Source organism: Sciurus vulgaris (genome assembly GCF_902686455.1).
Source record: "Sciurus vulgaris genome assembly, chromosome: 2".
NCBI lineage: Eukaryota > Metazoa > Chordata > Mammalia > Rodentia > Sciuridae > Sciurus > Sciurus vulgaris.
The window spans coordinates 98946114-98973666 of NC_136462.1; the positions used below are offsets into that span (position 1 = coordinate 98946114).

General features: G+C 32.5%; 1 protein-coding gene across 3 annotated transcripts in view; it reads right to left on the minus strand.

Annotated features, from left to right (window-relative positions):
- TRPM7 (transient receptor potential cation channel subfamily M member 7) overlaps nt 1-27553 on the minus strand; it is a 105606-nt gene that overhangs the window by 28418 nt on the left and 49635 nt on the right. For all 3 annotated transcript variants that reach the window (XM_079129875.1, XM_079129874.1, XM_079129876.1), the window contains exons 13-28: nt 22771-22824; nt 20474-20614; nt 19939-20073; nt 18982-19262; nt 18552-18780; nt 17238-17393; nt 17019-17162; nt 15505-15633; nt 13838-14116; nt 10262-10436; nt 8042-8168; nt 5824-6008; nt 5046-5178; nt 3632-4347; nt 1434-1501; nt 458-517 (exon numbers count right to left, since the gene is read on the minus strand). In XM_079129875.1, the coding sequence (XP_078986001.1) occupies nt 458-517; nt 1434-1501; nt 3632-4347; nt 5046-5178; nt 5824-6008; nt 8042-8168; nt 10262-10436; nt 13838-14116; nt 15505-15633; nt 17019-17162; nt 17238-17393; nt 18552-18780; nt 18982-19262; nt 19939-20073; nt 20474-20614; nt 22771-22824 (3012 nt within the window). The remainder of the gene's footprint in view (nt 1-457; nt 518-1433; nt 1502-3631; nt 4348-5045; nt 5179-5823; nt 6009-8041; nt 8169-10261; nt 10437-13837; nt 14117-15504; nt 15634-17018; nt 17163-17237; nt 17394-18551; nt 18781-18981; nt 19263-19938; nt 20074-20473; nt 20615-22770; nt 22825-27553) is intronic.

A 27553-nucleotide genomic window follows, 5' to 3' on the forward strand; every position in this document is an offset into this window, starting at 1 on the left:
AATAATTCCACTTTATATAAATAGCTTCATTAAGACTTGTGAAGGTCCATAACATACCTCCTTTACCTATAAAATCCACTTCAGTTGAACCCTAATGGAATATAGCCATAAAATATCTCACTTATAATAATTATAAAAATAGCTCTGGTAGAGACTTATCTGTTCTTCTTTCTACTTCTTACCATCTTTTCTCATTTCTTTTTCTTTTTATCATGTGTTAGCTAAGGGTACTTACATACACTCAATCCATTTATCTAACTCTTTCCTCCTAAATCATTATACATAATAGAAAATTCAGACCTTTAAAAATATGCTATAGAATTAAGATGGTTAGAAACAGGGTGTAAATTATGGTTTATGATAAGTTCACTGAAACTAGACCTACTTCCTATATCTAAAGGCACATGTATATGTTAAGCTAATTTTCTGACTCCCATGTATACTGATGAAACATTACCTGATATTTAGGCATCTCAGAATACTCCATAATTGTGTTTTCGACATCATTCTGCTGTTCCTATTTGAGGCAAGAAAATCATGTTTTAACTATTTTCAAACTTAAAGGCAAATATAGAAAAAAAAAAAAAACCCATATAATTATTACACCTCAATTTGCATATAATCGCCAACTAAATTCCAAGTTAACAATACCTAGTACACATTATATTCATTGACTTAGTACAATATTTTAATCAGAATTTATGTAAAGTAATATGTCCTGACAATTACACAATTAAGTTTGGATCATATGAGGAAAAATCACCCATAGAAACTTTAGGTCAACATTTCCTGGGCATTAGCTTTAGGAAAAATCTTTTTACTGTATTTGTCGCTTGATCATTTCTACAATGTGAGCAATGTGAGTTCCTTAAAGAACTGGAAGCATAACACTTTTCTAGGTCTTCTTGAATATCTTGGTATAACTACATTATTACCCTTCAAGTGTTAAAAGTAATTTGTGAAAGCAGAATTAAGAAATAAAAACTAATTTTCAGGCAGAAAACATACCCTCTTTTTTTTTTTTTTTTTTTTCCAACTGTTCTATACATTTTAAAACTTAAGAACAAACATTTATTGAAAATCTAGCCCTTGTACACTACATACAGTTCTTTATTTCTAGGCTATAGTTTTCCTCAAGAGCCAGGGTCAGGACCTAAATGAACTTTGGGGCCAGGAAAAATTGTTGAGAAAAATGTTAAACAGGTGTTTTTAAAAATTTTTTCAATTAAAAAAATGAAAGCCATACGCAAATTTTTTTCCTGTTCCTCAACTGCTTCTACTTTTTTTCAAATTGTGTAAAGCTTCAAATATTTGGGATTATAATGTTTAATGGTCTCTGCTAAAATTATATATTTACTGAAAAAAAATGTTTACCTCTACTTTGAACTAAGTACCAATATAGTGAAATCATGCTATTATAAGAATGTACTTACGGATAACAGTTCTTTTATTTTGTTTGACGTTTCTTTAAACCTCTGTAAATCCATGCTATCTCTGTGCCCTTTAACAGGGAAAAAAAAAAAAAAAACCACAATGAAAAACTTTTGTTTTTCCTTATCAAGTTAATGACATTGCCTAAAGTCTATAAAGGCAAGTGAATGTTGTTTTTCAAGAGTTTTGATGGTTTTGCACTTTCTTTCAGCATTTCTGATAAGTAATATTGAAAATATTTGTCAAGAAGCTGATGAAGACTTGTAATTCAGTTTACAGTAATAGCAAAAGTCAAAGACCTTCTAAAAAAGCCCAACATGTTGATATAAGTAAATAGCTTGAAATTTAATAAAAAGGGGAAATAAAAATTTTTACTATGAATAATAAAATAGCAAACTCCACATAACCTAGCAGTACTAGTACATAGTACTAGTGTGCTTGGTACCTAGATAACCGGTCAGGCTGGCCTTCCTGTATTTTACAAGGGTTTATTAACATACTTCTTAAATAACCTTTATACATATTTCATGACTAGGTAAATTTCTGTGCAGGGAAGGCTACAAGAAGCATTAAAGACAAGGGTAGGTGGGCTGGGGAGATAGCTCAGTCGGTAGAGTGCTTGCCTTGCAAGCACAAGGCCCTGGGTTCAATCCCCAGCACCAAAAAAAAAAAAAGACAAGGGTAGGAAACCATCTGATGAAAAACAAAGAGTATTATTTACACCTTGAAACATTCTGGTTATACTCCAAACCACCCAAATTATTTACCAAGAATTCTCTGTTAAATACTTTAAAACACTATATTCTTCCAAATTATAGAAACTCAGCTAGCTCTATAAAGCATTCTCTATTCATCTACTCCCTTCCACATGGCACACTAACATTTAAATATGCTTAAACCTCCCTTAACATTTAAGTAAACAAAACACAATAAACATAAAAATCAGTGTCTCCCACAGTCATTCCCTTTTAATTCTCTCCTCCATTTGCACTTTAATTTGGCTTCTCCTGTTTCACTTCCTTGACTGAAATGGTTTTCACCAAGGTCATTAATGTTTTATCAATGCAAAAAGAAATATTTTTCTCTGTTCTTATCCTATTTAATCTCTCACAGGTATAAGAGTGAATCATTCCTTTTCTAAGTGCTCTCATTTCTAGATTATAAGAGAGTAGATCATAAACACAGATATCTGGTTGGTGGAGATGAAAGATGTGGCATGCTTAGATAAACTATTTTAAATTTTTACTAACATTTTTAAGATTTCTCCCCATATCACCACATAACAAAATTTAGTCAGTGACAGACTGCATATATAATAGTAGTCCCGGAAGACTATAAGGGAGATGGAAAATGACTATTGCCTAGTGACATCCTATAACTCATGTGCATGTGGTAGTACTGGTATAAACAAACTGCCAGTTGAATAAAAAAAAAGCTGCCAGTTGAATAAAAGCTTAGCAACAGGATTATATATAGTACATAATACTTGATAATGATAATAACTTTGTATCATTATATTCCTTCTACTTATAATGTGCACTGTAAAACAGAATACCATCTTATGTCAGTAACAGCCTCAAATGTTTACTATGTATCAAGGTTTGTGCAAGTGCACTTTGATATTCACATGCCCAAACTGACTAATGTATCCCATTATTAATCAACCTGTGACTGTGCTGATTTCACAAGCAAACTCCTTGTTTCCCTGTCAACCTAATATAATTATTAGAAGTATATACCTTTCACTCTAAAAATTGTCCTGGTTTGAATTTAAAAATTTTAGGGTGACCCTATTTACACTGTTCTTTTTGCCTATTATTTATAACTCTCTTATACCTTCCTACTGTTCCCTGCGTATGTTACACATATGAATCATTCAGGTTCTTTCAACAATTGACCAAATTCAATTGAAGATATATTCAAATTTGAAAGAGGCCAAATAATTTTTCTGTACATTGTTACTACAGTAAATTGCACCAAAGAGGTATATGTCAATACAATTCTGAAAGCCCAAATCAACTTATTTCCCCCACTTTTGATTCCTTTAAAAATGTTTAGAACTACATAAAAAACAGCCCACTTGTCACACAGTACATTTTTATTAATTAGCTAATTATTTTCCTTTCTAAGGAGGTAATTTTATTTATAAGGTGAAAAGTAAATAATGTTGATAATACAAGTAAGGATTTGCCAAACTTACCTACAAATGCTCCAAATTCTATACTATCTCCTTCTGCAGCTTTAAAGCACATGCTTTCTTGATCTTTGGTTACAGTTTCCAAGTGGCTTTTGCAACTTGGCTGGGATGGTGTACTAACGGAGAATTTGGTTGGTGGGGATGACAGGCGTGGTGTGCTATTAGGTGAACTGCCTAATTTTTGACTTTTATTAATTAGTTTTAAAATTTCTACCCCATGTCGTCTCTGTCGTAGTTCTGGAGGAGAAACAGCACTTGGGAATAAGGCACCACAAGAGGAACCAGCCTCTGGAAAATTGAATTCTTTTCTCTGGGGTATTACAGGTAAATCTTGACCAAATATGTTACACTGGGGATCTTTTTCATCTTTCGTGAAAATATTACAAAGAAAAGGATTATTACTTTCAAGATCACCTTGAGGAAGAGAGGAGCTAAGTGTATTTACAACACTGTGTTTTTTCCATACAGAAGGTCTTATGGGACCATCATCAATAAGGTTTTGTGCCAAATGTTTGGATATACTCAACTCTCGTGTGATCTCATTGTGAACTTTGCTAGCTTCTGAAGCTTTCTGGGCAGTGAGTGTTTTTAATGTATCAACTGTCAGGGCTGAAAGATCTTGCAAATGGCCAATCTGAGAATCTAATGACTGTAATGATCGTTTTATGTAGTTGACTCGATCTCCAACTTCTTTAATCTGAATGCACATCTGCTCCACTCTGTAGGGGAGAAATAGGCTTTTTATCAATGTTAAAAATTAATGAAGAAATTCTCTTTGTAGTCTCAATAAATGACAATACAAAGAAATTTTATATGAATTGTTTTACAACAAAAAACGTAAGTTATAAAATTAAGGTATGGCTATTTATTTATATAAGGCATACCTTATGTTTAAGAAGGATTCAATGCTAATGCTATCATAAGAAAATTCAACGTTTCCAGAGGTGCTTTTTTTTTCCCCAATTTACTCTCCTAAATATAGGCATGCAATTACATATCCAAAGAATTACCACTACTGTAACTATAAAAACACCATATGCTTCCAGAGTATAGCAAAGCCAATAAAAAGAAACAAAGGTTTTAAAATAATGAAGATAGTTTTACTTTTCTCTCCTGAATAACAAAGAGTATTAACCCTGAAACTATAGTCAAAAAGTAATAAGAAGGCTAAAAATGTAGCCCAAGTGGTAGAGCTCTTGCCTAATATGTGTGAGACCTTGAGCTGAATCCCCAGCACCATTAAAAAAACAATAGACTGACTGAATTATATGAAGTAGTAAAGAACTGAACTGTCTTTCCAATATATAATACAAAGCTATTTGCTTGACAAAATAAACAATGACCAGGTGTAAGAGACACAACTAATAGAATCCATTCTGACATATAATCAGTTATAATTAAACAGTAGAATCTAAACCTTTCAAAAGTGACACGGATTCTCTCTTCACTTCCAGAATGGAATTTGTCATCTTTTTCATTAAAATACATCTCAACACACTGCTCTTCAAAATCATGGAGTTTCTTTTGATCTTCCTCTGTTAAGAAAAGTTCTAAGGGAAGAAAGACAAAAACAAATCAGTGAAGGGATACCAGGTTTTCAAACTTTAGCTCATAAGTCTTATAAATTATTGTGCAACTTTTTTCTCTTTTTACTGCTGTGTTTCTAAAGCACTAGACAAGTGCCTTTCTTTTTTCTTCATTCATGGTGTGATGTCAGCAGAATTGTTTCAGGTAAGTTCTTCTCTTCTAATTCCCCACTACTATATTATTCCCCTTCTCTTACCTCTTCTTCCCATATCCAGAGGAATTTAAGAACTCATCTAGTGGAACAGAAAGCGAGTATAAAAATTTTCAAGCACAATTTGACACAGTGATTAATTTCAAGTGGCTTACAGAACCACTATTGTTTCCAGAGCAATAAAAATGGTTTAGAACAGCTAACGTGTCATAGTTTACATTACCATTTTAATAAAAAGAAACTGAGATGCCATCACCAAAAGAGTATGATCTAAATCTACTTTTATAGATTATCAAATTGCACCTAAAAGTTCCTTTAGTTAAGCAAATTTAACAAAAGCCTTCACGATAACATTAACCAATAATGATAAATATTGCATCGTATTGAAATAAAACCAACTTAGCCTTCAAAGTGTTATTGCATGATAAAAACATTTCCCTTAATTTGTTTTACTTACTTGGTCCATCAGAAGTCTTATCTTTCTTTCTTCTTTTACATACACAGCAAAACAGAGAAACTACATGGCTAAGAATGATAAGTGGAGGAGGCAGAACTGGTTTCTCATGATAAGCCATAATAAAATGATAACGCTGATACTTCCATACAATATTGGAAATTGCCTTCACTTGTAAATACACATTGCTAGAAAAACAAAGATTAAAAACAAGCTTAGTCAATCATATTTAAAAATTTTAAATACTAAAGATTTTATTATAATTCTGTACTAAGTAAGGACAAGCACCCTTCCATAAACAAGACTAAAAAGTAAATGAAAAATTGCTCAACACAGTGGCACATGCCTGTAAATCCCAGTGGCTTGGGAGGCTGAGGCAGGAGGCTTGCAAGTTCAAAGCCAGCCTCAGCAACTTGGTAAGACCTGTATCCAAAAAAAAAAAAAAAGGGGGGGGGGGAAGACTGGGAATGTGGCTCAGTGGTTAAGTACCCCTGGGTTCAATCCCTGGTACAAAAAAAAAAAGAAGGGTAAATGAAAACTGCATGTAACAAATATAAGGCAAAATATCAATTGTTCAAGACATCAATAACAACCTCTCAGAGGAATAGGCAAAAGAACACATAAATGGCTAAGACATAAGAAAATAATCACTCTTAATAATAATTATGTAAGTGCAAATAAAAAGATCCTTCTGGATTGTGGGTATAGCTCAGGGGTAGAATACTTCCTAGAAGGCACAAGATCCTGGAACAAAAGAAAACAAAAAATAAGATCTTCAATGTGCTATCAAATTGGTAACCATTAAAAAAATAATAATACCTAAATAAAAATAATAGAGTTGCCAAGAAGTTGAGGGATACACTATATTTTGACTTAAATGGGAAAAAAAAAAAAAAAAAAAAAAAAACACCTAAAAAAACACATCCTGAACAGTTCTACTTTTAGGAAAACACTTTAAAGAAATACTTGGGTAGCATTCAAATCACAATATGGCGTTTAGGACCAAAAACTTACAATCTAATTGAGCAATATATTGGCTTAAAGTATTATGATTTGTATCATGGAGAATCATGCAGTTATTAAAAATAGATTAGACGGGCACAGTGGCGCACTCCTCAGGAGGCTGAGGCGGAAGGATTCCAAGTCTGAGACCAGCCTCAGTAACTTAGCAAGACCCTGTCTCAAAATAAAACTGAGGATTCAGCTTAGTGGTAAAGCATTTCTGCTTTCATTCCCCAGTACCTGTGCTCCCAACACCCTCCCCGCAAAAAAAAAAAAAAAAAAAAAAAAAAATTGGAGAGGAATATTGATCAATTTGGGATAATGTTCATGGTATTTTACTTACTTAAAAATAATACAGAAAGGGTCAGGGTTGTAGCTCAGTGGTAGAGTGCTGAGGCACTGGGTTTGATCCTCAGCACCACACAGAAATAAATAAATCAAATAAAGGTATTGTGTCCATCTATAACTAAAAATAATTTTCAAAAACAGTATAGAAAATGTAAGAATTTTTTTTTTCTTTTTGAGATGGGAATTTTACTGAGTTGCCAAGGTTGGCTTCAAACTCATAAATCCTCCTGCCTCAGTATTCCAAGTAGCTACGATTATAGGCCATGTGCCACTACAGAACGAGATTATTTTTTTAAAAAAATATGGTTTATATATTCATTTTAAAAAGACAGATGTACCCCTAAATATTAAAAGTGGAATTAGCTGGGCCCAGTGGCACACATCTGTAATTCCACTTGATCGGGAGGCTGAGGCAGGAGGATCCAGAGTTCAAAGTCAGCCTCAGCAACAGTGAGGCACTAAGCAACTCAGTGAAATGCTGTCTCTAAATAAAATACAAAATAGGGTTAGGGATGTGGTTCAGCGGTTGAGTGCCCCTGAATTCAATCCTCAGTACCCACCACAAAAGAGTGGAATTATAGATGAATTTTCATATTTGCCTTTCTGCTTTCTATATTGAATATGCATTCCTTGATAACAGGAAAAATCCCAAATGAGGATCAAATTTATAGAAGAACTATATACTGAAAGCTAATAAAATTTAAAATTCATTTGATTTGAAAAAACATGCCTTTATATGTAATTTTTCAATGATTTGAGTACTTCAGGCCTTGATAAAAATTTTTAGATTCTATATATTTCTTTCAAAATGAGTAGAATGACATATCATCAAATGATCTCATAATCATAAGCAACTGAATAAAATTCTTACTTGAAAAATGCGATAAGAAGATTAACCATAATGATATACTGTACAAAGAGGTAGACTGCTTGAAGAAATGGAGTCAGCCATGTCCCAGGGCCACAGATTTCAGTGATAGTGGAATCATTTGCACACACTTTGGGAAGGGGAAAAAAAAGAATTTTAAATATAGTTATCTGCCAGTAACTGCTATTAATCAGTGTTTAATCTTATTTATCTCACTTAAAGGAAGTCTTGATTACATATAAACCAGTCTCACAGATTCTAGCAAAGGACTTTGGCTAGGCAGCCATAGGAACTCCAACTTAAAAGAATTTCAATACAGAGGATTTTGTGAGGGGTGTGAATGTTCTCTGTTCTACCACTCTTCCAGACAAGAAGGTATATTTAGGTATTATGTCTACTTTCAAGGCAGGGTTTAGCCTTAGAACCATTAGGGAGAATAAAATTTTTGGATTGAGTCACATTATAACACTTCTGTAAAGAAAATAGGAAAAGTATTGTAGACTAACAACAAAACCAGTAAATTTATGAGAACAAGAATTATTGTTTAATTTACAATCCCATAAAAGAGGAATGAAAAAGTTGCTAAAGTGCTTTTAAAATATATAAAGACTAGATTTGAATTCCTTGTCATTACCCTTACCTACAATGTTTCAGAAGTCAGAACACAGCTAAATACAAACATGGGAGGTAATAGCATTAATACCTATCAGAGAGTTACAAGGAATAACATAAAATTAATTTAGAAGGGTAAGGAGTAGAATTAATCATGAATTAGTGACAATTTCTATGCAACTACTTATAGTACACTTAGCAATTAATATTTACTGTCTTAAAATTAGTATTAAGAAAATTATTAATTAAGTAAAATTAGTAATTGTCTTTTCAATGTCTTAATCATTGAAATTCTCATGGCTACATTATTCCTTTAAATGACTTTAAAGGTAAACTGATGATAAAGTTCTTTTACTTTTAAGCAGTTTTATAAATCAACATCCATTCCATTCAGATTAGTAAAGGGAAGTAAATACACAAGAAAGAGATGTAGGAAATCAAAAACCATACTCAATGCTTTATAACAACTGCCCAAGTAGAGATACCATCATTAGAAAAATAGAAGACAACAAATGTCTTACACTGAACCAAACAGGAAGCCATTAAACACAAAATTTTAACAGGTTAGTAGAAGTCTAACTACTATAACTATCTGAGAATGACTACTGACCACAATCTTCAATTTGGCCACCATTAGCCTAATCACAATCTTCTTTATGGTTAGCTACTGGCCTAAACACTTAAAAACAGGTGAGAAAGAAGCAACATAGATATGAGGCAAAGGAGGAGTGACTGAAGAAGGGAGAGAAAGATTAAGAGAGGGAATAAGAGAAAACTAATAAAGATTACAACTCAGATATGGAGGTCAGCAGAAGAGTACCCTGAAAACTGACAGTATCATTATGTTCACAGTGCAAGTTATCTAAGTCATTATTTATGCTACTATAGGAGTCAAAACAAAATGGCAACATATCTGTGCAACAGACAATATTTTCATTAAGAATACATTGAACAAGTGGAAGTTAACTTATTTATTTGCCTTACCCAGAGACAATACTCACAAATTTGACAGAAACCTGAGAACTGTCATCCCCTGTATAACATGCTCTAAGTCCTTCAAGATTCACAAATGATATTATTTTTGTCATATACCACTGAACCAGCTCCCCAATATTCAAACCACCCTGACAGAAGCTAATCATTCTGCTTGCTGGTAACCCTTTTAGAGATAGAAAGGCTGAAGTCAAGTTGAACTAACAAGATGAAAACACAGGTTCAAAGGGAATTTCTGTAAAAGGCATTTTTTCCCCTCTAAAGATAGTCAAGGATAAACAGCATCTTTCTTTCTGTTGCTTGTGACAATCTTATAATGCTAAGGGAAATTTGTATGATAATCAACTCTAAAAATCACTCTAGCTCCGAACTTTCTGTCCTATGAGCTAATAATTAACTGTTCTCATTGTGTAAGCCAATTTAGGCCAGAATTCCATTGCTTGTAGTTGAAAAAAATTCAGAACTTTTTTACAATTTATTTTTTTCCCTAGGATTAAGTAATGCATTGTGGGAGGCTTAGGTTATAAATTTGACTTTGAAAAATAGGCACTATAACTATGATATAATATTGATTTGAAACAAATTAACCAAAACAATTTTGTAAAGATAAATTCTTACCATCAATTTCATATGCATAAACTTCCCCAAAAATCATCCAGTATGGATGAAAAACTATATCTTTAGCAAGAGTCCAAGATGGTGCTTCATGAGGATAAAGTATTGCCTTTCTAGGAACACCAAAACTAAGTAATACAAGAGCCATAATCACTACAATGTAGAACATATTGGCCACCTGTTAAAAAAAAAAAAAAAAAAAAAAAAGTTGTTAAAATACAAGGGAATTTAAACACAACAAAAATTTTCATTTAAAAAAAATCTAATACTGTAATTGAGAAATAGAATTTTTGGAGTTTCTTTTAATTCCTAATAACAGCATTAAAGCAAATCTTATCACTACACAAACCTTAACATCAAGGTGACTTAAAAAAAAAAAAGAGAGAGAGAGGGGGTCAATGTTATGTATGAGGGCTTGGATACCCAGTACCTCCAAAAAAAAAAAAATGTGAAGCTGGGAAAGTCATTAGCATCTTTATCTCTACAATGAACAATATTACTGGTTCAAACTAGAGACTGCCTATCTCCAGGGTTCACAAAGATTTTTCAAACAAAAAGTATAAATATGGGTAGATTTAGGGAGTCAATTTCCATAAGGATCCTTTCCTAAACCTTCACTACTCTTAAAGCAGAGGTACAGATCTCTTTTGCACCTTGCCTTTGGTAAGGATCTTATGCTCATTTCTCAATAGAATGGCATTATTTCCTACCTATTCTGAACCCTACGCTCCTTTGTCCTAGGAGTCAAAAACCCTAAACAAACTGAATTATTAATATTGATGTTGAAAAAATAATACCAATGTCTGGGTAACAAATACTTTTGCAAGTAGGGTAGTAACAATTTAATTTCAACAAAATTGAAAAAAAGCCTGAGTTATCATCTATTAAATCATTGAAAATGTTGTTAAATCACAAAATGAATTTCTACATCTTTATGCAGTAATTCAAAGAATGAAGTAAAATGATAATTTAATTACTATCTTTAACTGATATCCATTTACTTAGGAGTACAGTTCTCAGTATTTACATCTAAAAAAAAGTGAATGCATTATCACCCTAAGGTTATATAATATTCATCCATGAATAAAAACTGGGGAGAAAAGCCCTATGTAGATCAAGAAACTACATTTACCATAAATTTTTACTTTACCATGAACAAACTGTAATGATAAATCAATCAAAAAATTATTAGGACATTTTTGAATATTTTAAAAAATGAATATATGGTCACAATAAAAATGGAAAGGAGGTATGTCAAAGGTACAAAATATCAAATTTTGGGGGTGGGGAGAAACTCTTCAATGGTTTCCCTGTATTTTTTACTTTCTAAAAAGTTCAGATTGCCCAGTTTTCAATGTCCTAGAAAATCCAGGCTAAACCTTGTCTATCCAACTGACTGCCAAATAGCTACTTTTAATTACGTAGGAAATTCTAGCCAGATTATCTTTTTATTTGCATCTTATGCTATCAAGCAACTCACATCTCACTACTTTTAAGAAAATTCTCAACAGAATTATCTCTTTCCATGAATCCCTACATTTTCTATTCATGAATTTAATCAATATACTACATTGCTAGGTAAAAATCTCATGATTTCCTGAAATATTTTATATAATACAGGCTCCTCAAGTTAGATTATAATATTATAAAAATAACTACAGGTTGGTCAAGACAATAGAGAAATGTGGTTTCATAAAGTTTAGGGAAAATCCTAATGCTTGCTGCATAGTCTTACATAACAGGAAATAATGAAAAAAAGATAGTTAGTAATTGGAATTTTGGGGGCTGGGGTCGTGGCTCAGTGATGAAGTGCTTGCTTTGCATGTGAGGCATTGGGTTTGATAATCTGCACCACTGAAGTAAATAAATAAAGGCATTGTGTCCATATACAATTAAAAAATTTCTTTAAAAATAATTGAAATTTTTAAAATGTATAAGCTGTGAGAACATAAAAATAAGAGAAAAATAAAAATAGATTGTGTGTGCACACACACATGCACACATTTCAGTCAGTACTGGAGACTGAATCTTGGGTACTCCACCACTGAGTCCACATCCTTATGTTCCAGCCCTTTTTCTTTTTGAGACGGAGTTTCGCCAAGTGGTCCAGGCTTGCCTCAAACTTGAGATTCTCCTCCCTTAGCCTTCCAAATAGCTGGGATTACACATGTACTACTGTACCCAGCTAATGTTCAGTATTTTTATGTAGTTTCTTCCTACCTGTAATTACTTTATTCATCCAACCAACAAACATTTACTAAGGAGAGCATAGTATGTGAAGGTACTATGTAAGTACTAGAGAAAGGTGATCAAATCTAGACAAGATTTCTACCCCAAGGAGTTTATAGTCTAGAGAAGATAAATTAATCTAGTGTGCAGTTTAAAACATAGACACAGAGACAAATATTCTGAAGGAAAAGAACATATGTCCCAAAAGGGTATACAGCAAATAAACTTGATCTAGCTAGAAGGGACCAAAAACACCTTCCCTGAAAAATATGGTGCAGGAGCTGAAATGTGAAGGATAAACTCGGGTTCGTCAAAACCAAAAACAATAACAACAACACTAAGGGTATGAATGTAGAAGATAGTGTAGTTTCAGGTAGAAAAAAGAACTTGAACTATGCTATTCCGGTAGGAGCTATGTTGAAAAAAGAAAAAAAAAATTTTGAGACAGTGTCTTGGTATTTTGCCCAGGCTGGTCTTGAACTCCTGGACTCGAGGGAGACGCCTAAGCCAAAAGCCTGAGTAGTTGTGACTCGAGGCATGCGACACCCTGCCTGGCTTTAAAAGAATATTTTAAAAGGCCAAAGTGACTTGAGTACAGATAAGAGGTCAAGAATATCTAAGGTTTAGAAGAAATGCAAGAAAGATGTTACCTTTGGAGGAAACAAGATAAAGGGTACAAAGGATTCTATTTCTTACAATTCCATGTGAATCTATAATTATTACAAAATTTTTAAAAGGGAGGGTAAGAAAAAGGAAGAGCAGGACAGGCAGAAAAGGAGCGATAGAGAGAAAAAAAGAACAAAACAGAGAGGAAGGCGGGCAACAGTCCAATTGGGCAGGACTTGTAATTAAGCACACTGATCTCTTGGAGCAATGCAAACCCATTAAAATTCTTCAAGATGGGGAAGTGACATATTCAGATTTGCATTTTAAAATAATCATTCTAGTTATGATATAGATCAAAGACAAGCCAAACTGGTTGTGAGGAAAGAATCACTAGACTACTGAAGGTATGTGATGATGTGGTTTGATGTAAGATAATAGCAGTAAAGATGAAAAGAAATATACAGATTAAAGTTACAAGTTCAAATTGTTCATTATGATGCCATATATTCCTAGGAACAAACATTTAAAAATTAAAGCATTTTGAGAAAACACAAAATAGGTTTTTCCTAACCTTATTTTACTGAATATTTTTTTCAAAGGTTAATAAAACATCCTTAAGGAATGGTAGATCTGGAGTATGAGGAAATTCACTGGCTCAAATCAGACTATTTTATAACACAAATTTTTATGACTTTTAAGAAATAATAAAACCCAGCGGTATTTAGCAGAAGCATATCAACTTACCATTTTTCCAATCATCATTACATAAGGTCCTGCCTGTTGATTTACAGCTAGAAAATCTAGCAAACGCACATACCAAAATATTATATTAAGACAGTAAATTAATCTTCCAGCCACAAAAACATGATTATCATATGCATTCTCAAAGTTCCACTTTGCTCCAAATCTTAGTCCAAATCCAATGAAGAATGAAATTATGGCAATTGTATCACTGATATTGAAATAATCACTAAACCACACTTTAATCTTCTGACTTATTTTCCCAGCTTCAGACATAAAGATCTAAAGGTTCAACAAGAACAAAAAAGTTGAATGAATTTCTTCATATTCAAACATATACAGCATTCAATTATAATGTCATAACAGAATTTTAGTCATGTTTTAATGTTTCAAGGTGCTTTTAATTTATTATCTGGGCAATTGATAATTAATTTAATCACCAAAATATGAAGTCGGCAAGAGATAATACATCTTATAAATAAATGATCTGCTCAACCAATGTCATCCAATTAAGAAGCTAAAAATCTTAAATTGTAACACAGTTCTCTAGACCTACAATGTGAAAAACTTTGGGAAAGTTGTTCTATATCAAATCAAAGTCATACTTGGGATATACTGGCAGTATCTTCCAAAGATGCCTTATTCGCAGAAATTAAATAACTCAATAGTTTAAGTAGTTGCATTTATTTAGCTTATCTAAAACATGTACTGTTTCTCTTGAAAATGATGAATATAAGAATTTAAGAAGCTTTTGATTCACAGCTTCAAAATGCAGTGAATTCCAAATACTGAAAAGTCTCCTGTTTGCCTCTTTTAAAATTACTGTAGTCACTGGAAGCAACCAGAATTACTGACATCTCATGAATTCTTGTAAACCTCTTTAATGAATAGATTTTTTTTTTATCAACAACTTAATTTTTCCAAACACACTGGTAAAACAAATTTTATAAACGTAAGAGCCGCAGCAGCCAGGGATATTTAAAATGTATGTTTATTTAACAAGATAAATTTCCATGATATTTAAGTGAGAAATACACCACCTTCTTATTATTTCTGAAATTTCATGTATTCTTCTAATTGTATAGTAGTCATGAAATAATTCAAAAATGCTTATGAAAGTTATAAAACATTTATGTAGTTTTGAGTTTAAACAAAGTATAAAAAATTATTTAAAGAAAAAACATTATTTTCAAAAACAGGATGTTAGAAAATTACAATTTAATCTGGAAACTGACAGGTAACTGGATATAAATCTAAATAATAATTTGGTGTGAAATATATACACTTTAGAGGGCAGTACAAGAAAAGAGCAAAATGAAAAATCTATTTATAATTTACCTACCTAACTAGATATATGCACATTTAATACCTTTTGAAGAGTAACAGTATAAATATAAACATTGAGGGGGAAAAAAAACCAAAATCTATGCCAAGTTTCAGAGACAAATCATTGTATTCATAATGGTGACTAAGTGAACAGCATATTCACTGATTTCTATTTTTTGTCATTATTTTCAGAATAGCAAAAATAAACATGTTCTATATTTCTATAATGTTAACACCTACTGAATTAAAAAATAACACACACATATTTACATGCACACCCTAAACAAAACAAAAAATCTTCCATGCATATAGTGAGCTACCAGTAGGAAAAACTAAAGACATACCTCACGGACTTTCTCAATGGCATAGGTAAAAATATAAGCAATAACAATCCATTCTTGAACTGAAGGTAACCGTTCCATTTGTACAAGAACTACAAATGTATAAAGCATCAGAAATCCTAAGTATGCCAACTAATAAAAAAGAAACAAAAGTAATATGAATAAAATTGATTACAAAATAAAACATTATGGACGCTTTCGTGTATACACAAAAAATTATTTGAGCTAAGGAGAAATAAAATGCAATACAAAAAGAAGAGGGCTGGGGTTGTGGTTCAATAGTAGTGTGCTTGCCTAGCAGGTGTGAGGCCCTGGGTTCAATGCTTGGCACCACATGACAATAAAATAAAGGTATTGTGTCCACATACAACTTTAAAAAAAAAAAAAAAAAAAAAAAAAAAAAAAAAAAAATATATATATATATATAAAAATATATGAAAGAAGAAATTTCTGTGGTCACCTGGATTGGCTGTTTTTAAGTAGCCACTGACATGAACGCAAATGTAAAACTTACATTCTGAGGACAGAATTCAGGGATTAGATAATTGAGATTTGTATAACCAGTGTCTAGGAGGGAAGAACAAAAATGTTCACATTGAGAAGGACATAAAATAAATTAGTCTCAGGTTAGTAGGTATAGGTGTCAATGAAAAAGCAATGGTTGAAAGAACAAATTCTCAATTATTCATCTTAGCACAAAGCCATTTGTAGACTTGGCAACTATCTGATAATTAATGAAAATAAAAAGAAAAACAAATAAAAAGAGTTTTCCTAGGAAGGAGAGAATAAACTCATTTATTCAGACCTAGACTCTAGTTAAAAGTAGGAACTAATTTCATGTGTCTTTAGGTGTATCCATCCCTAGAGAGAGATAATAGCAAGAAGATAAACTAGAAGTTTCCAGACCTCATTTGCCCTTCCCCCAATTAGAAAACCAAAACAATGAATAAACTATGTTTCAACAGTTGAGCCCATACCTCTATGGACATATGCTCTGTAATCTACTAGTAAAATCCATTTTTCCAGGTAACAAGGGAAAAGCTGAGGGTAGCACGTAACTAAGCACATAATTAAATAAGTCACTGATAAGCAGGGTCATTTCTAAACTTTTGTATATTATCTGTAAATCCTAGAGCACAAGAAATTGTGTATCAGTTTTTTTTCGTTAATCTTTTACTATCAGTTTCAGTAGATGATTTGTATTTGTTACCCACAAGCCAATGGTTACCACATATTTGTTTAGTAAATTTCTATTTCCAATTAGAATTAAAATTGTTAGTGTTTATCATTCTAGATGCTGGTAACTGGGACGAAACAAAACCAAATGTACTGTTGCTTTAAGTGGAAATACTTTTCAATGATGTAAGATAAATCAAGATTAGTATGCGACTCTAGACCAAAGGTTCCCTAAAACATGTCTTCTTAAAACATCATGTTCTCCCCAGCACAAGAGAAAAAGAAACAAATTAAAAAAAGAAAGAAAGAAAAACTCATGCAAATACAATTTTAAAACATACCGTGTTAAACCAGAACTTTACAATTGGTGCATGATAAAAGGCGTAAAATTTTCGTGTGATTGGAAGCTTTTTTGATTTTATATGCATCTCCATTTCACTCTTTCCTCCATTACTGTCCAAAATTCTTACTTCTTTAAATACTTCCTAAAATTTAAAAAAATATATATTGTACATTTATTCACAAAAAACTTACATTACTTCAAATTTTTTGTTCCTTACCATAGGGATCTCTTCTGTTATATTTTGAAAGTTGTTTTCACTATCTTCCATTGTCATCTGATGAGCATCTTGAGATTGTGGGATATGAGACATTTCAGCCTTGGTTTTATATTCTAGCATTAATATGGCAGGTGGAACTAAAATGCTTAATATCACCTAAAAATTTTAAAGACATGTAAGTTTGCATTTTAAAATCAATGACTTTTAAGAATATTTTAAAAATAGCAAAGAGACATTAAATATCTTAAGATTGTTAGCCATTCTGCTCCTGGAAGTACAGGAAAAATATAAATTCATTTTTTTTATATGCTGTATTTAAAGAGGCCCAGGTTGAACTGTTTTAGGGAATAAAAAACATTTGAATATTATGATAATGAGCGTGTTGAACTGATTTAATAATTATTATAGACCTGTCTTTTAAATACAATCAAGCTATAATTTATACAGAAAATATATTTTTGTTTAAAAAAAATTCAAGCATTATGAAGGTCCTATGTGCTTAATTTTATCTTAAATCTCTTTGCAAGTATTCCATGTCATAACATGATTACTCAGCTTGTGCCTCTATAAACAAAAAGGTTTATTTCTAAACTTCTACATATTACTTGCAAAATCCTAAAGCATGTAGAAATTATAATTGTACAAGAAGTTTTCTGTTAGTTAATCCTTCATTATTTTTAGTAGATGATTAATATTTGTTATCCACTTATAATGGCCTGTGGTTAAACTACTTGCCTGATTTCTGCCTTCTACTTTCTGTACCTTATTTAAAAAGATATAAGAGAATAAAAATGGAAGTTTAAAGCAGTATCTCACTATGACAAAACTGAAAGGACCAGCCATTTTCCCCAAATTCTTAATTTTAAAAACTGGATATATGAATATACTTACTCCTAACCATCAACTAGGTAAATGGATATACTTATCCAATATACTTTAAAAGTAACAGAAAAAATTAGTAGCTAGGTCCAAAAGTTTAGAATTTGGAAATCAGCCTTTCACAAAGCAGCAACTCTTTTAAATGGCTGGCTGCTCAGGGGTATAAAAGTCAATATTCCTCATTTGTTGTCCTCATACAGCTAGCTCTCAGGGGCAATAATTATATATGCCTGAAAAAAGATTCAAGACTAAAGAACAGGAGGGAAAAAAAGAGCATTTATGCCATTTGGGATAAAATGCCAACCACCCTTTTCCCCTTCTTTCTATCCCTCCCTCTACCATCACTCTCACAAATCAAGGCATTTTGCCACATATCTAGTCTAATTCCTCTATTTCTAATCATAAACTTTAAATCCAATTATTTTTAAGGTATACCTTGTACCAAGAATTTTTCCTCATGTTCAGCCTTCCCATCCACATATCAGATAACAACATTTGTGTACAGGTGTGGGCTACAAAAGGTCTAAGTCTTGAAGAAACTGCTAATTTAAGGCAGGTTGAATTACTCCAATTTTTCAGTTCATAAGTGAGTAATTTCATAGCCATGGTTTCATCTTGTCTGAAGGATTGCTCTAGTAATTCAACTGCCAGTTGGCCAAAATCACTACAAAAAGACAAAAGCCAAAATTAGCAGGAAAGTTTCTTTCCCAAGTTTTCAAAAATATCTACACTTAAAAAATAATTTTCTCTTAATTGTATCAATAAATTACACACATACACTCTCTTCCATTAAGTGCATAACACTGTAACATCCAAACACTGTATTTTGTATTTAAATGTTTTGAAATGATAAAATGTCACTTACTTGGAATATTGTTTCAGTTCTTCTGAAGTATCATCTACCAGGTCACTCTGCTTTGCTTCATAGGCCATTGAACGATAGATCTTACAGGCAACTAATGCTTTAGCCATTGATTCTTCACCGTGCTGCCATAAAAACCGGGCCATGACCTGCCTCTTCATAAGGCAAGCCCAGATTAACAATTCATTAAGTGGATAAGGAAAGCGCTTGGTTTCTGGATCATCAATATCTACAATTTCATCTTTGGTTCTTTTTTTCTTTCCTTCTTCCATAGCTGTATCAATCTTCAATAGAAAATAAATGTTATAAGGCTCATTATAATAAAACCATATGAAGTTCATTAGTAGTGAAAAATTTTGTAAAATATTTTTTGCTCTATTCTTCAACTTCTTATAACTGCCCCAAACAAAACAGTAAAAATTTTATAAACTTTATTTAATTCAATTTATAAAAATACCATTTCAACAAAAATGTCTGTAATAAGTTTTCTACAACTGAAGGGCATAATATTTCAACTAATAAAACTTTGCATAATATATTTGTTGTACATATTAATCAAATAAAAATGCAATAAAGAACTGAGGATGTAGCTCAGTGGTATGGCACTTGCCTAGAATACTTAAAGCCCTAGATAGGTAAGACACCCAGCTTTGCAAATAGGAAAAAAAGGATAAAGGAATAAATGATTAAAAATTTTTAAATTTGGTTATTACAGACAAATATGAAAAAGTAACAGAAACATTAACTCATAATGAATATATTTATGTATGGGAAAATAGACACAAAGTTACAAAATACCCAAAAATAAAAGATAATTCTCACTAAAACAACAGTTTTTATTTAATAATACTAAGTAATTAAGAAAGAACAAAATCAAAATCAAGAAAGGATAATATTTACATTAACATACCTATGGTAAACTAAATAAACCTATTTCCTTTAACCAATAAACAAACAAACCTTTGGTCTGTAGGGCTGGGCTGTTTTAATGAAATGATTATGTCTCATTTTTTCCTTTTTATCTGCTCTATTGCCAAAAGATTCATGACTCTTTCTCAATTGAGGAGTACTGCTGGAGGTATTTCGGCCAGACCTCTGAAATGAAAGCTCATTAGCTTTTGCAGATTTAAATATTCTGATGTTATAAAAATTCAACACTATTTTCATATATATGCAAATATCTATGTATGCACACAAAGAAAATGCTTTGTTTGTTTTTTGGAGATGGAGTCTCCCTATGTTGCCCAGTCTGTTCTCAAACCCACTGACTTGAGTGATCCACCAAAATCACTGACTTGAGTGATCAGCCTCCAAACAAGCTAGGACTACTAATATGTACCACCATGCCCAGCTCATAAAATTTCTATTTATGCTTACTTAAATCTTATATTTTTAAAGACGTTACTTTCACTATTCAAATGTAACTAATTCTTAATTGAAAACACACTGGTTAATTTTTAAATACGTATATAAAGTACCCACAAATTTCACATACCCGATTATTTCCACCAAGACTATTATATATTAACCGAAAACGTTTCCGAGTATAGGTGCATCTGTAGGTTCCTCCCATGAGATATTCAATAACAAGTCCTATATCAATTAGAGTGATCTTATATCCTGGAGGAAGATTTCCCTGAAAACAAAGCATTAAATAGAATAATATTTCTCAATATTGCCATGCCATGCCTATGACTAGGTGCTCTCCCCAAAATTTGAAACATTTACTTGTTTTAAGAAACTAGGGTTGTCAGGAGCTGTTTTTATAGGAGAAAAGAATGACTTGTTTCTCTATTTCCTTTTATGAGAAGAGGGGATTCCAAAGTTTTACGGTCTCAAAGGTGTGGATTTGAACAGGAATATGGCCTAAAGCAGGAAGGTAACAATTTGATGCCTCTGCTGCCCTAATACAGATAGAGGCAATAGAACTACTAGAGTCAAGTGTTTTGTTTTCATGACTGTACATACAAATTGCATTTCCTACAAAATAATGCTATAATACTTATTATAAAAATCCAATTGGCTTTAATAAAGATTATGTAAGTTTTTATATCATTGTCCAGGATTTAACTACATTTGTAACACTCTTTTTAAAGCTAAGACTTCACTTTCACACTTTAATGGGAAACATTTTAAACTAAGGAAAATAAAGTGAATTATCTTTAAAAAAAAAAAAAAAAAAGTCATGTTGAACAATTTCTCTAGCTCACAAAACTCAATATATTAATATGAATCAGAAAATAATTACTGAATTTTATTGTTTACCAATTTAGTTTATTATCATAGCCACTAATGTAACAATGTTTTTATTTGTTTCCAAAATTGAGTACTATACTTTTTGGTGCTGGGGATTGAACAAGGGCCTTCCACATGTCAAAAACATGCTGTACCACTGGGCTAGGCTCCCCATTCCCCAACCGGTTCTGTATTTCTTTTTCCTGACCCATATAAGGAAATTATAATGCAAATGTGTTTTACTAACTCCTGGTCTGAAAGTTATTCAAACTTTGTGAGAGGGGAGCTTTAATTACCAAAAGAAAAAAAAAAAAAATCAAATCAATGAGAACTGCCCAAAAATACGCAAATCCTTACACTAATAATTATGTAAGGAGGAGGCAGAGGTGAGGAGTAGAAAAGGAACAGGAATATGAGTGACTGACAATAAGTACAGGGTCACTTTTTGAAGTATTATAATGCTCTCAAATTAGACTGTGGCAGTTAGTATACAATTCTAAAAATACTAAGTCAGATGCACACACGAAGTGAATAGATTTTTATCATGTTGCAAAATACACTTCAATAGAGTTATAAAGAAAAGCTCATGCAAAAAATCAGCTTAAAGCAAAATTTCTTAGATATAATAAGGTTTAAGTTCTTCCTATGGAATACAAGTTTAGTATTATATAAGTTACAAACTATACAAAGTTAAAACCAAAAATGACATTTCTGTTTCGAAGTTTTTTGGGGCTGGGGAGATAGCTCAGTTGGTAGAGTGCTTGCCTTGTAAGCACGAGGCACTGAGTTTGATCCCCAGCACCCAAAAAAAAAAAAAAAGTTTTTGGCTTTTTCAATAGTGTAGTAACAGTTCAAAAGAAGGAGGAATTTTAGAAAATATATTCGTTTAGAAACTTAAAAATGTTTTACTTAATGTAATGAGTACTGTTTCAAAAAGGAAAATAAAATTACGCTAGACACCAATAATTTAAATGGCTATAAAAATGTTGATGAAACCATTTAAAACAATTAACAGAAAATCCTAATAGTGACAAGAAGAGTAACAGTGAATCAATTTAGTCACTACACAATGGGTTTAAACCCACGTAACAGTGTATTCAGTTACTACCAGTACCAAATCATTAAAAAGGTGAGAGCATTTCACTGTTTTTTTCCCCCACTCATGAAGATCATCACTTAGTGTATCTCTCAATTTCCATATTCTATGACCTTTATATTAGGACAAATTTCTAGTGAACAAATTTATGATGAACACAGAGAAAACTGACACATTTTATCAATGATTTTTCTTTTATGGACCAAAAGCATTATGAAGTTCAACACATTGTACCTTATATAACCAGAAGCTCAGGAAACTTCTTAATTTCATAAACTTCCTTTTTCCTTGGTTTGATATATTATGCACCTTACTTTTATCATAAATTTAGCACTAATTTTATCTTGTCCAAACAGCTGTCATTTTATTGCTGTTTTAAAAACATATTTATATACTTTTTTGGGAACACACAAGGTAGAAATGATATTTTTTAAATAACATTTTCAAAAACAATCTCTTACCTGTTTGACATCGCGAACAAGATGAAATAGCATTGGATTAGTTGGACCTTGTTTCTTTAGGAAGAAAAAATGACAGCAAACTATTATTTTCTTCTAAAGGAATTTGTTATTTATAAAACTTGCAAGGATCTTAAACAAATGATACTATTTTGGAGTTATTTCTTTAAAATTACAACAAAAATAGGATATAACTATTTCATAGTGTTATATTTAAAACGATCAAAAAGAAGAATTTCAGAGGATCACTAAAGTGATTTTTTTTGGACTGGGGATTGAACCCAGGGGTGCTCCCCACTGAGCCACATCCCCAGACCTATTTTGTATTTTATTTAGAGACAGGGTCTCACTTAGTTGCCTAGGGCCTTGCTAAATTTCAAGGCTGGCTTTGAACTCTACATCCTCCTGCCTCAGCTTCAGGATCTGCTGGGATTACAGGCATGCACCACTACACCTGGCACTGAAGTGATATTTTTATGTGATAAGTCATGACAATATTGCAAGCTTCTTTAATTATATCGCAAATTTACATTTCTTTAATTGACGATAGACCAGACAGAGACACTTCAAGGAAAGAAAATTTCAGACCAATATCCTTAATGAACATTGATGCAAAAATTCTCAAAATTTTAGCAAATCGCATACAAAAATATATTAAAAAGATAGTGCACCACGATCAAGTGGGTTTTATCCCAGGGATGCAAGGTTGGTTCAACATCTGGAAATCAATAAATGTCATCCACCATATAAACAGACTAAAAGTTAAGAATCACATGATTATTTCAATAGATGCAGAAAAAGCATTCGATAAAATACAGCATGACTTCATGCTCAAAACACTAGAAAAAATTGGGGTAGTGGGAACATTCCTTAACATTGTAAAGGCCATCTACGCTAAGTCCATGGCCAATATCATTCTAAATGGTGAAAAACTGAAAGCATTCCCCCTAAAAACTGGAACAAGGCAGGGATGCCCTCTTTCACCACTTCTATTCAACATCGTTCTTGAGACTCTGGCCAGAGCAATTAGACAAACCAAAGAAATTAAAGGGATACGAATTGGAAAAGAGGAACTCAAACTATCCCTGTTCGCTGATGACATGATTATATATTTAGAGGAACCTGGAAATTCCACCAGAAAACTCTTAGAACTCATACGTGAATTCAGTAAAGTAGCAGGTTACAAGATCAATGTTCATAAATCCAATGTATTTTTATACATAAGTAATGAATCTTCAGAAAGAGAAATTAGGAAAACTACCCCATTCACAATAGCATCAAAAAAAATAAAATAAAATACTTGGGAATCAATCTCACAAAAGAGGTGAAAGACCTCTACAATGAGAACTACAGAACACTAAAGAAAGAAATTAAAGAACACCTTAGAAGATGGAAAGATCTCCCATGTTCTTGGATAGGCAGAATTAATATTGCCAAAATGGCCATACTAAAAAAAGTGCTATACAGATTCAATGCAGTTCCAATTAAAATCCCAATGATGTACCTTATAGAAATAGAGCAAGCAATTATGAAATTCATCTGGAAGAATAAGAAACCCAGAATAGCTAAAGCAAACCTCAGTAGAAAGAGCGAAGCAGGGGGTATCGCAATACCAGATCTTCAGCTCTATTACAAAGCAAAAGTAACAAAAACAGCATGGTATTGGCACCAAAATAGACAGGTAGATCAATGGTACAGAATAGAGGACATGGACACAAACCCAAATAAATACAATTTTCTCATACTAGATAAAGGTGCCAAAAATATGCAATGGAGAAAAGATAGCCTCTTCAACAAATGGTGCTGGGAAAACTGGAAAACCATATGCAACAGAATGAAATTAAACCCCTATCTCTCACCCTGCACAAAACTCAACTCAAAATGGATCAAGGACCTCGGAATCAGACCAGAGACCCTGCATCTTATAGAAGAAAAAGTAGGTCCAAACCTTCAACTTGTTGGCTTAGGATCAGACTTCCTTAACAGGATTCCCATAGCACAAGAAATAAAAGCAAGAATCAACAACTGGGATAGATTCAAACTAAAAAGCTTTCTCTCAACAAAGCAAACTATCAGTAATGTGAAGACAGAGCCTACAGAGTGGGAGAATATCTTTACCACTCATACTTCAGATAGAGCGCTAATTTCCAGAATCTATAAAGAACTCAAAAAACTCTACACCAAGAATACAAATAATCCAATCAACGAATGGGCTAAGGAAATGAACAGACACTTCACAGAAGATGTACAAGCAATCAACAGATATATGAAAAATGTTCAACATCTCTAGTAGTAAGAGAAATGCAAATCAAAACTACCCTAAGATTTCATCTCACCCCATTAGAATGGCAATTATTAAGAACACAGGCAACAATAGGTGTTGGAGAGGATGTGGGGAAAAAGGTACACTCATACATTGCTGGTGGGGTTGCAAATTAGTGCAGCCACTCTGGAATGCAGTATGGAGATTCCTCAGAAAGCTTGGAATGGAACCACCATTTGACCCAGCTATCCCACTCCTTGGCCTATACCCAAAGGACTTAAAATCAGCATACTACAGAGATACAGCCACATCAATGTTCATAGCTGCTCAATTCACTATAGCCAGATTGTGGAACCAACCTAGATGCCCTTTAGTTGATGAATGGATAAAGAAACTGTGGCATATATGTATACAATGGAATATTACTCTGCCATAAAGAATGATAAAATTATGACATTTGCAGGCAAATGGATGAAATTGGAGGATATCATGCTAAGTGAGATAAGCCAATCTCAAAAAACTAAAAGACGAATGATCTCGCTGATAAGCGGATGAGGACATATAATGGGGGGTAGGAGGGGTTAGCGTTAGGGTTAGGGTTAGGTTTAGGGTTAGGGATAAGGAGGGTGGTAAGAATGGAGGAAGAAAGGACTGTATAGAGGGAAAAGAGGAGTGGGAGGGGTGGGGGGGGAGGGAAAAAAATAACAATGAATCAAACAACATTGCCCTATGTAAATTTATGATTTTTTTAATTAAAAAAAGAAAAAGAAAAAAAAATTGACAGAGTTCTAAATTCCCTTCATGTTAAAATGTCTATTCCTTCTAATCATCAAGTTGCATGAGTACTTAAAGTATTTTGTGTAACAAAACTTTAACAATTATATTGACCATCATTTCCCCATTATCTTCTCTTTGTGTATGCGATGTATTAAAGTAGACTAGAGGGGCTGGGGAGATAGCTCAGCTGGTAGAGTGCTTGCCTCGCAGGCACAAGGCCCTGAGTTCGATCCCCAGTACCGCAAAAAAAAAAAAAAAAAAACAAAAAAAGTAGACTAGATACAAGTTTTATCTTTACAGTAATCTTGAGGACATTCTTTATTTTGAAAAAATGTTAAGATATCCTCCCACCAAGACTGAGGTATGGCTCAAAATGTCTTTCTCTAAATATTTTAAACAGAGTTTTGACTCCTGTGAAATCTATTGCAATAAATTCTATGTGGCACAAATAAAAAAAAATTCTTAGTATTTTAAATACTGTTTAAAAGAATTATCAGGGGCTGGGGTTGTGGCTCAGTGGTGGAGCACTTGCTTGCATGTGTGAGGCACTGGGTTCAATCCTCAGCACCACAAAAAAAAAAAATTATATATTTTTGTTGTCCATCTACAACTAGGAAAAAATAAAGAATTATCAAGTGGGGAGTTTTATTCAATCATAAAGAAAAATGAAATTGTCATTTGCAAAAAAATGGATACAAACTGAGAATATAATAAGTGAAAGAAGTCAAATTCAGAAAGCTATCAAATGTTTCCTCTTATACGTAGATGCTAGAGAAGAAAGAGGAAAAAAAAGGAGAGGATCTCGTGAAAATCAAAGGGAGATCAGTAGAACAGAGGAGGGGCCATGTAGAAACAAAATGGGAGGGAAAGGAGAAATAAAAGGGAATGATATTGGCCAAATTATATATCATGTGCATATATGAATGTGTAACAACAAATCCCACCTCTATACACAACTATTAACACACCAATTTTAAAAATGTAGAAAAAAGTATTCCTAGTTTACCTGATAAAAAAGTTTCCTAGATTTAAATCTCCAAAAGTAAAATTATTAATTTTAAAAATACACACATACCTAATGTAAGGCTGCACATTAAAAAAGTTAGAACAACAATAAAGCTAACTAAAAGTTAAAAAAAAAAAAGAAGATACCACGAGATTTAATCCTACCATCATGTTGTTCTTTTTTATATGAGATGTTCTCACAGTAATCAATCTAGTTTTCCATTTTGATCACATCTCCTTGGGAATACAATTTCAAATCCAGAAACACAGACCACTCTTTCTTTTAAAAAAAAAAAATTATTTTCCTACATGATCATGGTTTTTAGACTGCATAAAATATTTAAGATTACCATAATTGAGACTGTATATAACTATATTCTATCTAATTTGCTCTGTTGTTCTCCTGCTTTTGTCTGATACTGGGGATTGAACCCAGGGGCACTGAGTTAAGCCCGTTTTTAAAAATTTGATTTTAAGAAAGGGTCTCACTAAGTTGCTAAGGCTGACCTCAAACCCCCTCCTACCTTAGTCTCCTGAGTTGATGGGATTGCAAGCAGGTGCCATCACACCTGGTTGCTTACTCTGCCTTCTTTCTATAGGATATAGTCTATTCAGAGTCTAGGTTATCTCTGCCTATTTTCTCTATAGATAACTTTTTAAAATAAAAGTGTCTTCTTAGTTAATATGAATTGTTTCATATTTTTAGAATACTATGAAGCTTTACTGTATTTTGTCTAACAG